The following is a 16,199-nucleotide window of genomic DNA, read 5'->3' on the forward strand; positions in this document are numbered from 1 at the left end:
GTCCCTCCTATAACTCACTATAGGCAGGGATATTGATCCCTACATTACCTGTGGTTGAAAGCCTGGGCTCTGACGCTGAAGCCTTGAGGATGGTGTGAAGGTATGTGGTTGCCTGGGACACAATAGTAACTCAATTTAAAAAAAGAGAAGTAACTCAATAAATAAAGGGAGCAGGGGAAGTTGTTGTTATAATGTAACCAAAAGTGCCCAACACAACCTCAGTGCCTAGGAGTGTTCAGTCCACGTTTGCTAGAATGTAACCTCCGTGTGGACAGTTCTTTCACTAACAATTATTTATTGAGTAACTACCATGTATCAGGCACAGTACCAAGCACACGGGGTCAGGGGAAGGGGGTGGTTCAGCAGCAGATAAGACTGATAAGGTCCCTGTACTCACCAAAGGATCAAGATCAAGTCAACTTGTTGAGTGTATCAATAGTATATACAGGTATTTATGTCAGTAGCTTCACACTTAGTACACAGCATAAAGAGGCCAAGCGTTCAGATTTGACAATTTAGAGACAAAAGGCGTCCAATCTCTAGAAACAAAGAGAAACTTTCCCCCCAAACTCCCAAAACCTGAACTAATTATTTCTTTTGATTAGCCTTTTGACTAATAGATTACATATTGTAAGCATGTCATCTCACATCCACACTGAGTAGAGTTTTCATTGGATTAAGTAAATTGTTTATTAAAGAGAGGCACTGGGGAATACTACTTGGCCATAAAAAAGAATGAAATAATGCCATTTTCAGCAACAGGGATGGACCTAGAGATTATCATACTAAGCGAAGTACGTCAGAATGAGAAAGACAAATACCATATGATATCACTTATATGTAGAATCTAAAATATGACACAAATGAACTTATCTACAAAACAGAAAAAGACAGATGTAGAGAACAGACTTGTGGTTGGCGGGGGGGGGGTGGAGTCAGGGGAGGGATGGACTGAGAGTTTGGGATTAGCAGATGCAAACTATTACATATAGAATGGACAAACAAGGTGTGGGAGTTTGGTATTAACAGACACAAACTGTTATATATAGGATGATAAACAGCAAGGTCCTACTGTATAGCATATATAGCACAGGGAAGTATATTCAATATCCTGTGATAAGCCATAATGGGAAAGAATATAAAAAATAATGTTTATATATGTATAACTGAATCACTTTGCTGTATAGCAGAAATTAAAACAATATGGTAAATCAACTATATTTCAATAAAATAAAATTTAAAATAAAACTTAAAAAATAAAAAATAGAGTCATTGGTACCAGCTCTGGCTGTGAGAGCTAAGTAGCTCTGTCTTATGACTTAATTCTAAATTCATTCTCTGGAAGATGAAACTAGTGGGGGAGGGAAGGAATCAAGATGATGAAATAAGTTGTCACACCAGGAGGCACCCAGGTTCCAACTCAGGGTTGTGGCTGTAGAAGATTAGGACAATAGTAGCATAAAGATAGAACCTAACTATCTCAAAAGATTCAAAAGACTTTGTCCATTTCTTCCTTTTGAATCTTTTGAGATAGTTAGGTTCTATCTTTATGCTACTATTGTCTTAAGATGCAGATCTACTAGAGAATGGACTTGAAGATATGGGGAGGGGGAAGGGTAAGCTGGGACAAAGTGAGAGAGTGGCATGGACACAGACACACTACCAAATGTAAAATAGATAGCTAGTGGGAAGCAGCCGCATAGCACAGGGAGATCAGCTCGTGCTTCGTGACCACCTAGAGGGGTGGGATAGGGAGGGTGGGAGGGAGGGAGATGCAAGAGGGAAGAGATATGGGGACATATGTATATGTATAACTGATTCACTTTGTTATAAAGCAGAAACTGACACACCATTGTAAAGCAATTATACTCTAATAAAGATGTTTTTAAAAAAAGATACAAAAGACTTAAGTGTGTAGTATAAAGTGTATTTGACTAATAGACATTAATCCTGTACCTCTAGTGTTTTTTGTAAACGTGTTTTTAAAGAACTAGACCCCCTGCCTTCATTTTAATTTGGGATCTTAAAATACAGTTTATCTTGAAAGAGTCTAAGACTCATAAGAAATTGCAAAAATGGGTTCTTTCTTTTTTTTTTCCTGTGGCCATGCCACAGCTTGCAGGATCTTAATTCCCCAACCAGGAATTGAACCTCTGGCAGTGAAAGTGCTGAGTCCTAACCACTGGACCACCAGGGGAGCCCCAGAAGTTGCAAAAATGGAGAAAAGAGTTTTCAAGTCCCCTTCACCCAGCTTCCCCCAATGACAACATCTTACCTAATGGTAGCTCATTATTTAAACATGAAAACTGGCGTCAGAATAATACCATTAACACCAACTACAGACTTTATTCAGCTGTTTTTACATGCACTTTAAAAAATATAGTCCTTTGAAATTTTGTCACATGTGTAGATTGGAGTAACCACCACCACGATCAGGATTACAGAATGGTTCTGACACTCCAAAGAAACTCCCCTGTGATGCCCCTCTATAGTTAGATCTTCCTTTGAACCCTAACCCCTGGTAACCACTGATCTGCTCGCTGCCACTCATCACTATGGTTTTGTCACTTGGAGAATGTTATATAAATGGAATCGTATGCAGTATGTAACCTTCTGAGATTGGCAGTTTTCGCTGAGCGTCACACCGTTGAGATCTGTCTGGGTTGTTTTGTGTATCCCTGGTTTGTTCCTTTTTCATTACTGAGTAGTATTCCATGGTACAGATGTACCATGGTTTGTTTATCCATTCACCCATTGAAGCCATTTGGGTTGTTTACAAATAAAGCTGCTATGAATATTTGCATGCACGCCTGTGTGAATACCAGCTTCTCCTTTTCAAACAAAATCTTATGCCGAACTCTGAGGTGAAGCAGTAAACGAAGTTGTGCTCTGGTTGAAACAGGGGAGGAAGACCCAGGACATACTTGCTTGGTTTCTCCTCTGCCCCTGCAAACCCTCACGGTTCCCAGGAACACAGTTTGAAAACCATTGCTCTTGGGAGCCCATCCTCTCAGACCATGGAGGTCTTGAGTTATCAAGGCTGCAGGATGTCAGGACATGGGCCAGTTCATTCCCCTATCTCTGTGGTGCTTAACTTTGTTGCACAAAGGAATCACCTAGGAGCATTAAAAAATCCACAAGCCCAGCCACATCCCACACCGACAAACCGAGACCCTCTGGGATGGGAAGCAGGCATCAGGTGTTTGTAAAATCCCCAGGTAACGGATGTACAGCCAAGTTGGAAACCGATGCACTGAGCTATCTTCCTTAGGTGTGGGGTCCCTATTTCTGTTCGCTAAGTTAGTCCAGTCTTTTGCATTTTCTTGCCTTGGGTTTATAAGAAGACTCAATTTAGTATCATTTATGAATGTTTATCCTCAGTTGCAGAAACTGTGAACTGTTACTTTTTTTTCTTTGTTATCCTTTTATTTTTTCAACAGCTTTATGGAGATGTAATTCATATACCACCCAATTCACCCATTTAAATCATCCCATTCACTGGTTTTTAGTATATTCACAGAATTGTGCAACTATCTCCTCCAAGCTGGATCCTCTAGCTTTTACCCTCCCATCTCCCCCATCCCCTCCAGCCCTAAGCAACAACTAATCTACCTCCTGTTTTTCTATGTGAAAAATTGAATAAAGTACAAAGACCAAAAATGGGGTGGAGTCCACAGAGTGGTGGGAGCCCAGAGTCGGGAGTGACTGGCTCAGTAAAGCAAGGAAGCCTTCCTGGAGGAAGTGGCATCTGTGCTTGGCCATTTTTGCTTGTGTCTTTGTTCCTTCCATGCTGCTAGCATGGGATGCCCTCTCTCCCTCCTCACCCTGTTAGTATAATTCTGCCTTCAAGGACTCCATTTTCCAGCTTTGCTCATTGCTCTTTCTACACCGTTCCTCACATGTGGGCATGCCCTGCACTGTCCCCTTCGGTTCCAATACCTGGTGGCTTCCCTCTGCACTGATGGCTCTCCCCCAGCAAGATAGGGCTCCGGAGCTCTTCAGCTCCACCTTTCAAACTTCTTCTGTGCCTTCCTGTCTGGGGCCAATCAAAGCTCTTTACTCAGCAAATGAACATTCTCCATAAGAGCACAACTTAACAACAGAAGGACAACCCAATTTTTAAAAAAATACACAAAAGACTTGAATAGACATTTCCCCAAAGAAGATATAGGAATGACCAATAAGCACATGAAAAAGTACTGAATATCACTGATCACTAGGGAAATGCAAATCAGAACCACAATGAGATATCACCTCATACCCATCAGCATAGCTATTCCTAAAAAACAGAAAACAACAAGTATTGCTGAGGAGGTGGGAAGGTTGGAACACTTGTGCATTACTGATGGGAATGTAAAATGGGGCAGTTGCTGTGGAAAACAGTATGGAAGTTTCTCAAAAAATTAAAAATGGAATTAACATTTGATCCAGCAATTCCACATCTGGAATATACCCAAAAGAATTGAAAGCAGGAACTCGTACAGATATTTGTGTGTTCATGTTCTTAGCAGCACTATTCTCAATAACCAAAAGGTGTAAGCAACCCAGATGTCCATTGATGGATGAATGGATATGTAGAATGTGGTAGATCCATCCAATGGAATATTATTCAGCCTTAAGAAGGAGAAAATTCTGACACATCTTATGACATGGATGAACTTTGAGGACATTATGCTAAGTGAAAGAATACAGTCATAAAACAACAAATACTGTATGATTCCACTTACATGAGGTCTATAAAGTAGTCAAGTTCATAGAGACAGAAGGTAGAGTGGTAGGCGTCAGGGACTGGAATGAAGGAGGAATGGATAGTTAGTGGTTTTTTTGGCTGCGTTGGGTCTTCGTTGCTGCACGTGGGCTACCTCTAGTTGCAGCGAGCGGGGACTACTCTTCGTTTCAGTGCACGGGCTTCTCACTGCGGTGGCTTCCCTTGTTGCTGAGCACCGGCTCTAGGTGCACGGGCTTCAGTAGTTGTGGCGCACGGGCTCTAGAGCGCAGGCTCAGTAGTTGTGGCGCACGGGCTTATTTGTTCCATGGCATGTGGGATCTTCCCAGACTGGGGCTTGAACCTGTGTCCCCTGCATTGGCAGGCGGATTCTTAACCACTGCGCCACCAGGGAAGTCTGAGTTAGTGTTTAATGGGGACAGAGTTTCAGTTTTGCAAGGTGAAAAGCTATGGAGATGGATGATGGGGATGGTTGTACAATAACATGAATGTGCTTAATGCCACTAAACTGTACATTTAAAATGGTTAGAGTGGTACATTTTATGTATATTTTACCACGCACACAAGAATTTTTTAAATAAGGAGAGACCAAAAGTACAGGTATAAGCTTATAGGGATCTTGGCATCAGCCCAAGGCAGGAGTAGCTGCGTCAAAGCTTTCCCCAACTGCATGTTGTCCTGTCTCTTCAAGCTTCAGTCTCCTCATGGGGATAATAAGAGTGATCACTTGGCTGCAGTCATCAATGAAGATTTAATGTCCTTCCTATAAATGCTAAACCCAGTGTCTGAGACCTGGGAATGCTTGCTAATGAGCTGGTGTTATTGTTATTGCCACCTCTCTGAGCTTGGAGGAAAGAGCCCCAGCCTAGTTCTGTCTTCTCTCTGTGTGACCTCAGTCATGTGTGCACCCTCTCTGAGCCTTGGTTCTTCCTCTGAAATGGGCAAACTGCAAGGCATTGGGTGGGCACTCTCTGAAGGCAACTGAATTAGGATGGGCTGAACAGAGGGCATAAAGGGTGAAGCATGTTCCAGATGCCCTGGTGATGGTGGGGGATGCCCCATGCCCCTCAGGAGCCGTCGAGCTGTCCCGGCGCCACCCCATGGCATCCTGGCTGTGTGCCATGCTACATTGCTTCGGGAGTTACATCCTGGCTGATCTGCTCCTCGGGGAGCCCCTGGTCGACTACTTCAGCAACAACTCCAGCATCCTGCTGGCCTCAGCAGTCTGGTAAGAATCACTGGTCTGGTGGGATGTGGGAGAGCAGAGCAGGTGGGCAGGGTGACCCTGCCACCTGGGATTGGGGAGGCGGGAGGTTGGAGGAACTAGAACCCACCAGCACAACCTCCACAGTGGTCCTGACCCACCACTTTCCACTGCCCAGCTGTCCTAAGCCCGGCAAGTGAGAGCGAGGGTCTGGACACAACCTCATCTCCGAGGGGCCCCAGGGTCTGTCTCCCCCTGAGGCTTGGCATTCTCTCTCCAAAGGTACTTGATTTTCTTCTGCCCCTTGGACCTCTTTTACAAGTGTGTCTGCTTCCTGCCGGTGAAACTCATCTTCGTGGCCATGAAGGAGGTGGTGAGAGTCCGCAAGATTGCCGTGGGCATCCATCACGCACATCACCACTACCACCACGGGTGGTTCGTCATGATCGCCACTGGCTGGGTCAAAGGTAAACAGGACCATGATGAGAACAATGGAAAAGCACCCCAGTTGAGAACCCCTGTTCAGTGGGACATATCGGGCACCCCAGCTGGCACAGCCATTGCTCTGGGCTAAGTGATGTCAGGACGGCCTCCTCATCAGTAGACACCTTTAGGGTAAATGAGAAGATTCTTCCAGAAATTTAACTATCAAAGGTAAATAGGACAACGAAGCAATGACAGCTGATGTCTCTAGAGCAGGATTTCTCAACTGTGGCCCTACTGACGTTTGGGGCTGGACCATTCTCTGTGGTGGAGTGTATCGTAGGATGTTGAGCAGCGTCCCTGGCCTCCACCCACTAGATGCCTGTAGCACCTACCAGTGCGACAGCCTGAATTGTCTCTAGACATTGCCAAATGCCTCCTAGAGAGGAAATCATACCCCTGTAACTACAGAGGTTCTTACACTTTGTGGACTACAGCCCTTTTATCAGCCCGGTAAAGCCTACAGACACTTTTCTGTTTTTTAAATGCATAAAGTAAAATATATAGGAGAATAAAGGAAGCCTATTATTTTAAAGTAGTTATAAATTTTAAAAAAATATGCTGTAGTAGCTTTATCCATCTTTACTGCTGATTAAATAGCAGACCTTACAGTGGCTCCTAATAACTCCCAGACTTCTGAAGTGGTGTTGAGCACAAATGATATTTTGAAACCACCATCTGCAACAATGGGAATGTGAAAAGAAAAACATCCGTGAATTCTGTTGGTGACAGAATCACAGACTTGCAAATCCTGCTGAGGTAACTGCCTCCCTTCATGATGGAAGGAAAGGCTGGATTTCAGCGAGGGATGTGAAAATGAAGATGTAATTCTGTTTCCTGTCTGGGTTCATAGACTCCAGGTTAAGATCCCTGACCCAGGGCAAGTTTTGAGTTGAGGCCTTTGTGCATCTTCTCTCATTTGATCCTTAAGACTCTCCTTTAGGAGAAGGCTAACATCATCTCTTTTTACAGAGGAGGGAAATGAAATGACATGCCCAAGGTCACACGGCTATGGGGACACAGCTGGATTTGACTCCAAGTCCTCTGAATTCAACATCCACGTTCCTAACAGCTTTGGAGCCCTCCTTTTTATCCTCCTCCATTTATGCTAAGAGGTAGACCAAGATAGACTTTGAGACAAAAAAATATTACTAAAAATATAGAGGGACAGTTTATAATGTTGGGTCACTCCACTAAGAAGATATAACCATTATAAACATATATGCACCTAAAAACAGAGCACCAAAATACATAAAGCAAAAGTAGAGGGAAGTTAAAGGAGAAATAGATCATTCAACAGTAACAGTTGCAGTGGTGGACCAAGGAGTAAAAGGAAGGCAGGGAAAGAAGACTTGAGCAGGTGCTAAACACCACTGGGCACCGAATCCCTGCTTCCTGCTGACCAAAGTGGGTACCCCCAAAATGCCTGGGTCTAGAATCATCATCCATTGAGTCAGAGTATCCTCAGTACCACTGACATTTAGGGCTGGATCATGCTCTTTGGTGGGGGCTGTCCTGTGCATTATAGGGTGTTGAGGAGCACCCCTAGCTTCAACCCATTAGTTGCCAGTAGCAGCCCCCTCCCCAGTTGTGACAACCAAAAATGTCTACAGATACTGCCAAATGCCTCCTTGGGGGCAAAGTCATCCAAGATGCAAACCCCTGGTCCAGGGGTGCATATCAGGCATCCCAGTTAGCACAACCACTCCTGGAGTGGGCGTCCAAGCCTCTTTAGCCAATACATTTGGGGTAAATGGGAAGATTCTTCTAGAAATTTAACCAGAAATCTTGACATGGGTCTCATTCTCTCTCCAGGAAACCTGTACTACAGAGCAAATTCCCCAGGGGTATGACATGCCTTCCAGAGGGCAAGTGGCTTGAAAAAGGTTGAAAGCTCAGAACCCAGAGAGAAGAGAGGCTGGGGGTGGGGAGCCCTCTGGAAGCCTCATGCACAGCTCAGGGTCCTGGATTGGGAGCATCAGGGCAGACAACCCAGATTTGTCCAAGACATACCTTGCAGGTGGGATATGACCTCGATTACTTCGTGCTGGTTTTGTTCCAAATGTGCTGTGTGAACCTCAGCAAGACTGTCCCCTCTCTGGGCCTCAGTTCCCCCACCTGCAACTGATGATCATACACCCCAGGCTCAGTATCCCTCTGGAGGAGACTCCAGAAGCAGAGAAGCTGCTTCCTTGGGAATTCAGCCAAGAAGAACAGGGAGCTGGCAGTGGCGGGCTTGTTTAGAAGTACCCTGTCCCATAGGCTCTGGTGTCGCCCTCATGTCCAACTTTGAGCAGCTGCTCCGAGGGGTCTGGAAGCCAGAGACCAACGAGATTCTGCACATGTCCTTGTGAGTATCCCATCCTCCCTATTCCCTGGGCCTGACCCTGGGTTGGATACTCCTGGTAACTTGGAAGTCTCAGCCCCTGATTCTCCTTTCAGAAGCTTCCAGAGACCATGGCTGGGGGACCCCGGAGGTAGAGCCCTAACACTACCTGGGGGGCAGGGGCAGGCAACGTTGCAGGGTGATGAGACACTTGATTTGGGTTTTGAAGAGTGAATAAGAGTTTTCTGGCAAAGAGGGAGCTTCTGGACAGAGGCCAGCACTTCTGCCAACTCTCAAGTCAGAAAAGAGCAACGATTCTGCCTGGTTCTGCAGGGTCAGGGTACAGATTGTGGGTGGGAAGTGAGGGATGCAGGATGTAGAACACAGAGCGTGGGTGAGGAGTGTAGCTGGGGCTAAGTGGGGAACATTGGGCAGGGCCAGATGGCAACATACAGGACTCAACCCAGGACCCCACAGGGCATTTAGCCTAATACATTTTTAAAAGACCTAAAGGTTCAAGCTAGTTAAATTTTCTCCCAATCTACAATAAAGCTGTTGCCATTAAAATATGGCAACATTAAAAGGCTCACCCATATGCCAATGAAAACTATCTTCCATTTCATATGTTGGAAAACATAACTTTATCTCACTTTATGCCCATGAGAGGTTTGTTCCCACACTCAGTTCATGGACAGGGAAATGGGGGCTCAGACCGTTGTGTCCCTTGCTACTAAGAGGGCAAGTGGCTTCCCCTCTCAGATTCTATTTCTGCCTCATCATCTGAGTGTGAAGGCTCCATCACACACATAACCCTCTGACCCTGGTTCCTGGTGCATGCTTTGGAAATATCAGGTCGAATTATCATTCAGTACGTGCAGTGAGCGACAGACTTCAGAAACAGAAGTCACTGGTCTGTCTTCTGCAACAAGTCAAAATATCGGAAGCCTGTTCTTCAAGGAAGAAAAGGAAAATTAAGAACTGTGTGTTGTAATCCCACCTTCTGGGGGGGTGCACTGTTCAGAAGTCCCCAAGACCACCCTCAGGTTTGACAATTTGCTAGAAGGACCCATAGCACTTGGCCAAGCCATTATACTTAGGATTATAGTTTATTACAGATTAAAATTGGCAAAGGTAGGGCCTCCCTGGTGGCGCAGTGGTTGAGAGTCCGCCTGCCGATGCAGGGGACACGGGTTTGTGACATGTGGGGCAGCGTCCAGGGAGAGACTAGGCGCAAGCTTCAAACTGTCCTCTCTCAGTGGAACTGTGTGGACAGCACCTGTCTCTCCCAGCATCCATGTGTGACTGTATGCGTTGAAGACTGCCAACCAGTAGTGCTCCCCTGAGCCCTGGTGCTCAGGGGCTTTACTGGGGCTTGGTCACACAGACATAGCTGACTGCCTGCATGGCTGACCTCAGTCTCCAGTCCCTCCAGAGGTTCAGCTGATACCATGTGGCCCAAGACCCCACCCTAAATCACACCATTACCATCTGGTATGACCCCAAATCCCCAGGTAAACAAAGACTCTCCTATCAGGCAGGGCATTCCCAGGGCTTAATGGATACCTTCCAGGAGCAGGGCAAAGGAGAGACCTCTTTTGGGGCCAAGGTAACTCTTTACTGTACAGGGAGATCCCCCATCATCCATGTCACATGGGCGCCTTCCCACCATGCACTCTGGAGAAGCTGGGACGGGTGCTGGGACGGGTGCTGGGACCAGCAGGGGTGGGCAGAGAAGGGGGCCTGGGACAGTGGTACAGAGGCCTGAGCCATGCAGAACCTCCCAGTAACCACAGCTACCCCCTCCAGCCCCACCAAGGCCAGCCTGTACGGAGCCATCCTCTTTACCCTCCAGCAGACCCGCTGGCTCCCAGTGTCCAAAGCCAGCCTCATCTTCATCTTCACCATGTTCATGGTATCCTGTAAGGTAAGCCTTCCTGTCCTGACGCCGACCCAAACCTCCCAGGCTGAGGTTAGGGAGCTTAGACTCATGGCCTTGAGTGTCTGGGGAAAGGACAGCCCTAAGGTCAAGGGGTGGGGAGCTTGTCAGTAGGTTCATGCATGGGAGAAGGGTATGAGAAGATTAGTGTCCAGCAGGTGGGGATGGCGGTGAGCAGAACAAGGTCTTCCAGGCAGAGGGCCCAGCAGGGGCAAAGGCCAAGATGGGGGCAGGAGTGTATGGAGTCTGTTTGGAGTATCAGGGCCTTGTGCCTCGGGCATGGAGAGCGGGCTGGACCAGGAATGGTGCTGGTCTGACCCTCAGGCCTTGAGTTAGGGTCACCCCCTACCCAGGAAAGGTCTTCTGGGGCCATGCACTCTTCCCTCCCCGTGGAGCTGAGGGACTTCGCTGCTGGCTCCCCTGGAAGGGACCACAGGCCATTGCATAGGGAAAGGGAGTGAGCGACTCCAAGCCAAACACAGCTCCTCTCTGAGCCCGGGTGTGTGTGTGGGATACTCCTGGGGAAAAGGTGACCAACTGTCTTGGTGTGCCTGGGTTTTTAGCACTAAAATCTCGCCTCCCAGAAAGCCCAGGACACTTGGTCACCTTCTTAGGGGTGCATGCAGCCAGAAGGCTGGGTCTGGGCTACCTCTGCCCTTCACCTGGCTGACCTTCTCCCTTTTTCCCCCCCAACCCCCCACTTTGCTTCTGCCTCATTCTCCCTCTGGCTCTGTCGCCTCTCCTGTCCCTCTGCCACACAACCTCAGGTGTTCCTGATGGCCACTCACTCCCACAGTTCCCCTTTTGATGTTCTGGAAGGCTACATCTGCCCTGTGCTGTTTGGGTCGGCCTGGGGGAGCGACCATCACCATGACAACCACGGTGGATCCCAGGGCGGCACTGGGCCCGGCCCCTCGCACTCAGCCCTGCCCACCAAGTCCAAGGAGGAGCTGAGTGAGGGCTCCAGGAAGAAAAAAACCAAGAAGGCAGATTAGAGGGCAGCCCTGGGGGTATTCAGGGCACCAAGGAGAGGACCCAGACCCAGGACCTGGGCTCATTTCTCCTCTCTCCAGGCCTCTACTTCGCCATCTACAAATTGGAGCCATTAGCCCCCCCTCCAGGGCTGATGCGGGGGTTAAATGAGATATGGGGGTGAAGGGCATTTGTAGGAATGGGGGTGTCCCTTTCTCTTTCTGCCAGGTCCCCATAGAGTTACAGCTTTTGGTGGGGGGGAGTTCACAGAATCCCAGCAGCAGCTCCAGCCGGAAACCCTGGCCGTTATGTTCTTGGTTCTATTATTTCCTCTCTAAAATTACACCTTGACTCCAAAAGAATTTCAAGCCATGTTGAGGCTCATTCATTTGACGGACGTTATACTAAGTGTCTGCTGTAAGGTAGCTGCTGTGATTTCCACGTCTCTTCTTGCCGACTTCCCCTGGGCATCCCTGGGCAAGTTGCCTCCTGCTCTGAGCCTTGCGTACCCCATCTATATAGTGGCTCCTCACCCCATTCTGTATGCAGGGGCTGATGTGAGGCTGGACGTGAACCAGATTTCTAAGCTCAGAAGCACAATGCAGTTAGGAGGGGAGGCCTTGGTGGATGTTCATTGGGCGTAAAAATGGCTTTGCATTTTAGATCTTTTGTGTTTGTGGACTGGAGAACCCCACAAGTTACTTGGCACAAAGGAGGCCTTCAGGAGACATGTCTAAGCCAGACTTGAGAGCATGGAGGGTGGGGAAGGCTTGTTCTGATCCTTGGCTTCAGGTTGTTCCTAAACCAAAGAAATGCAGCTGGCTGGTCAGGGGTTCCAAGATCTGGCTCTGTCCAGGGGCTCCAAGAACTCACTGTTGGACCTGGGAAGCTCCATGAGACCTCATGCTGTCATCCTTCATTGCCGCTCACTGAGTCATTCAACAAACACATGCCTACTATGTGCCAAACCTTGTGCTGCTGCTAGACAGGCTGGGAACTTGATTCAGGGTGTGTGAGGGGGATGGGAGCTGAGCGTCCCTCCTGGCCATCTTCATCTCAGCCTAGGTCACCAGGACATCTGAGAGGGGTAGGTGGGTTGGGCATGGCCAGTCTCAGATGGGGTTGGGGCCCAGACCAGGCCAGCTTGGGGCTGCCCTTTGTACACGGATGCTCAGAGCATGCTCAGGGCATCAGCCTACAGCTGTGTCAGAGTGGTGTGGGATTGTTGGGGTTCCAGGTGTTGCCCAGCTATTGGGAAAGTGCCTTGATCTGGTGATGCCTGGGAACTAGGTGGGTCCTGAGGCTGTAGGGCCCCCAAATTCCTCCTTTTGCATGTCCATCAAGGCTCAGCCTGAAGGGTCAGCAAATAAATTTGTTGTGAAAGAACCCTGATGCGTGTCTGATTCATTCTTGCTCTTTTGGCCTCGCGTCACAATGGGAGTCCTGTGAACTTAGAGACACATGGGGTTTCCAGGAGAATGAGGCTCATGGCAGCCCTGGATCACCAGCGGGAGATAGAGGCAGTGGGTGAAGTCTGCGGGGCTTGGAGTTAAGCAGAAATGGGTTTGATCCTCACTCTGCCATTGACAGGTCATGGGGCTTCCCCTTCTCTAAGCCTGTTTGCTTCTTGGGAAAAAGAGGATGATTATCACTGCCCTTCAAAGACAGGTGGGAGGATTAATGGGAGTGGTTGGGATTTGCAGCTAAGAGTCTGTGCAAAACCCTGTTCAGAGAATGAAAGTCAAGCCACAGACTGGGAGAAAAATCTTTGAAAATCACACATCTGATGAAGGGATTGTATCCTGCATATGTAAGGAATTCTCAAGACTCAATAATAAGAAAACAGCCATTGGGGAAATGAGTGGGAAGACACCACTTCACACCCACTAGGAGAGCTAAGAGTAAAGAGACTGACCATACTAAGTGCTGGTGAGGATGTGGAGCAACTGGAAATCTCATACATGGCAGGTGGGAATGTAAAGTGGTGCAGACGCTTTGGGAAACAGTCTGGCAGTTCTTTAAAAAGTTAAACTTATAGGGCTTCCCTGGTGGCGCAGTGGTTGAGAGTCCGCCTAGGGATTTGATCCCTGGTCGGGGAACTAATATCCTGCATGCTGTGCAGTGCGGCTAAAAAAATAAATAAATAATTGAATGAATAGTGCTCAGCAATAAGGAACAAACTGTAACATGAATGAGCCGCAAATGCATCATGATGGGTGAAAAGAGCCATACAAAAAAGTATGTATATGGGATGATGCCATTCATATAAAATTCTAGAAAAGGCAAATTCACCTGTAATAACATCTGATCAGTGGGTGTTCGGGGAGAGAGAGAGAGACAGGTGCTGGGGTAGAAGGGATGGCAAAGAAGCAGAAGAAAACTTTGGGTGATGGATGTCTTCACCCTCCTGATTGTGGTGATGGTTTCACAGGTCTATATACATGTCACAACTTATCAAATTGTATACTTTAAATCTGCGCCGTTTATTGTATGTCAATAGTATTTCAATAAAGCTGTAAAAAAAACTTAAGAAAAAAACTCGATAAAAATTGGGCAAAAGATTTGAACAGAGAGTTCACTGAAGAGAATAGATGTATGACAAGTAATCACATGAAATACACATTAAATCCACGATAAAATGCCACTGCAGTATCTGTTATATAGGCCGAATTGTGACACCCCCAACCCCCATTTTGGGAGTTGGAGTCTTTAAAGAAGTGATTAAATTCAAATGAACTCTTTAAGGTGGACCCTAATCCAGTATGATTAGTGTCCTTATAAAAGAGGAGATTAGAACACAGACATACACAGAGAAAAGACCATGTGAGGACACAGGGAGAAGATGGCCATCTACAGGCAATGGAGAGAGGTCTCAGAAGAAACCAGATGTGCTGCTGACACTTTGACCTCGGACTTCCAGCCACCAGAACTGTCAGAAAATAAATTTCTGTTGTTGAAGCCACCCAGTCTGTAGTGTTTTGTTACGGCAGCCCAAGCAAGCGAATACTATACCAGTTAGAGTGAGTAAAATAAAAATAACTAAAAATGCCAGGTGCTGGTAAGGATTTGGAGCAACTGGAATGCTCATGCACTGCTAGTGGAAAAGAATTGGGTCGTTTCATATAAAATTTAACATCACTGATCATATCACGCAGCAATCCCATTTCTAAGTAAAGCACAAACTCATGTTCGCACAAGAAATGTTTATAGTGGCTGGTTTTGGTAATCACCCAAAACCAGAAATATCCCAAATGCCCATCAGCTGGTGAGTGGATGAACATCATACAATGATCCCATCACACCATGGAGTACTACTCAGAGAAGGAATGGAACGAATTTTTGACACACACAGCAATGTGAATGAATTTCAAAAGAAGCCGGACTCTGGTTACATCCTGTGTGCTCCCTTTATAGGATGTTATAGGAAAGGCAAAAATTATGGAGACGGAACACAGATCAGTGGGTACCAGGGACTAGGAGTGGGAGAGGAGATTGTCTTCAAAGGGGCCAGGGGAACTTCAAGCGGAGAGGGCAGCAGAACTGTTCTGTATCTTGATCGTGGTCAAAACTTACAGAAGTGTATGCTGAGAATTCTACCTTAATCAAAAGAAAAGGAAAACCAGAATAGGCTCTGAAGCTTCTCAGACCTGTTCCCATCCTGCCTTTTCACCTTCGAGGTGTGTGGCATTGGGCGAGTAACCCCCCTTCTCCGAGCCTCGCTTTCCTCCTCGGACGAACAGCAGGAGTGTCTGGAGTTGGATTACAAAGACAGCTCTGTAAGAGTGCACAGAATGCTTCTGCTTGGACTCATCTAGCACCTGGTGGGTGTTGGCAATAAGCTGGCTCACTGCCTTCCAGCACAAATGTTCTGAGATCTCATTTTATGAGAGAACAGATTGTATCAAAATAGCCTCTCAGCCTATTTTGGGAAGGGGGTGGGCAAGCCACTGTCTGGTTGGGGAATGACTGGCAGGGCAGGCTGACGCTGCCATCCCATGTAGGTGTGAGAACTCTGATGGCCAGCTCTCAAGTCCAGCCTAATTTTAGATGCAGGTGTCGCGCTCAGTAGCTTCTTTGGTCTTGAGTTGAGAGAAAGGTTCTTTTATTGTTATTGCTATTATTATTATCATAAAATACACAACATGGTTCTATTATTATTGTTATTATTGTAAAAGACACAACATAAAATTTGCCATCTTAACCATTCCTAAGTGCACAATTCAGTGGCATTAAGTACATTCACATTGCTGTGCAACCATCACCACCGTTCATCTCCAGAACTCGTCCATCTCCTCAAACTGAAACTCTATCCTCATCAAACACAAACTTCCCATTTCCCCTCCCCCAACCCTTGGCACCCACCATTCTACTTTCTTTCTCTAAGACTTTGACTATTATAGGGACTTCACATTACTGGGATCATACGGTAACTGCCCTTTTGTGACTGGACTATTTTACTCATCATAATGTCCTCAAGGTTCATCCATGTTGTAGCATGGGTCAGAATTTCCTTCCTTTTTAAGGGTAAATATTATTGCTTTATATGGATATA

General features: G+C 46.7%; 1 protein-coding gene across 1 annotated transcript in view; it reads left to right on the forward strand.

Moving 5' to 3' along the window:
- Positions 1 to 13,033, forward strand: part of TMEM38A (transmembrane protein 38A) — a 23,261-nt gene extending 10,228 nt beyond the window's left edge. Inside the window, exons 2-6 of the mRNA XM_024767266.1 lie at positions 5,798 to 5,954; positions 6,213 to 6,397; positions 8,676 to 8,763; positions 10,546 to 10,663; positions 11,443 to 13,033. Coding sequence (XP_024623034.1) covers positions 5,798 to 5,954; positions 6,213 to 6,397; positions 8,676 to 8,763; positions 10,546 to 10,663; positions 11,443 to 11,670 — 776 coding nt within the window. The 3' untranslated portion in view covers positions 11,671 to 13,033. The remainder of the gene's footprint in view (positions 1 to 5,797; positions 5,955 to 6,212; positions 6,398 to 8,675; positions 8,764 to 10,545; positions 10,664 to 11,442) is intronic.
- Positions 13,034 to 16,199: the final 3,166 nt, after the last annotated feature.

This window comes from Neophocaena asiaeorientalis, unplaced genomic scaffold (assembly GCF_003031525.2).
Source record: "Neophocaena asiaeorientalis asiaeorientalis breed wild unplaced genomic scaffold, Neophocaena_asiaeorientalis_V1.1 scaffold87, whole genome shotgun sequence".
NCBI lineage: Eukaryota > Metazoa > Chordata > Mammalia > Artiodactyla > Phocoenidae > Neophocaena > Neophocaena asiaeorientalis.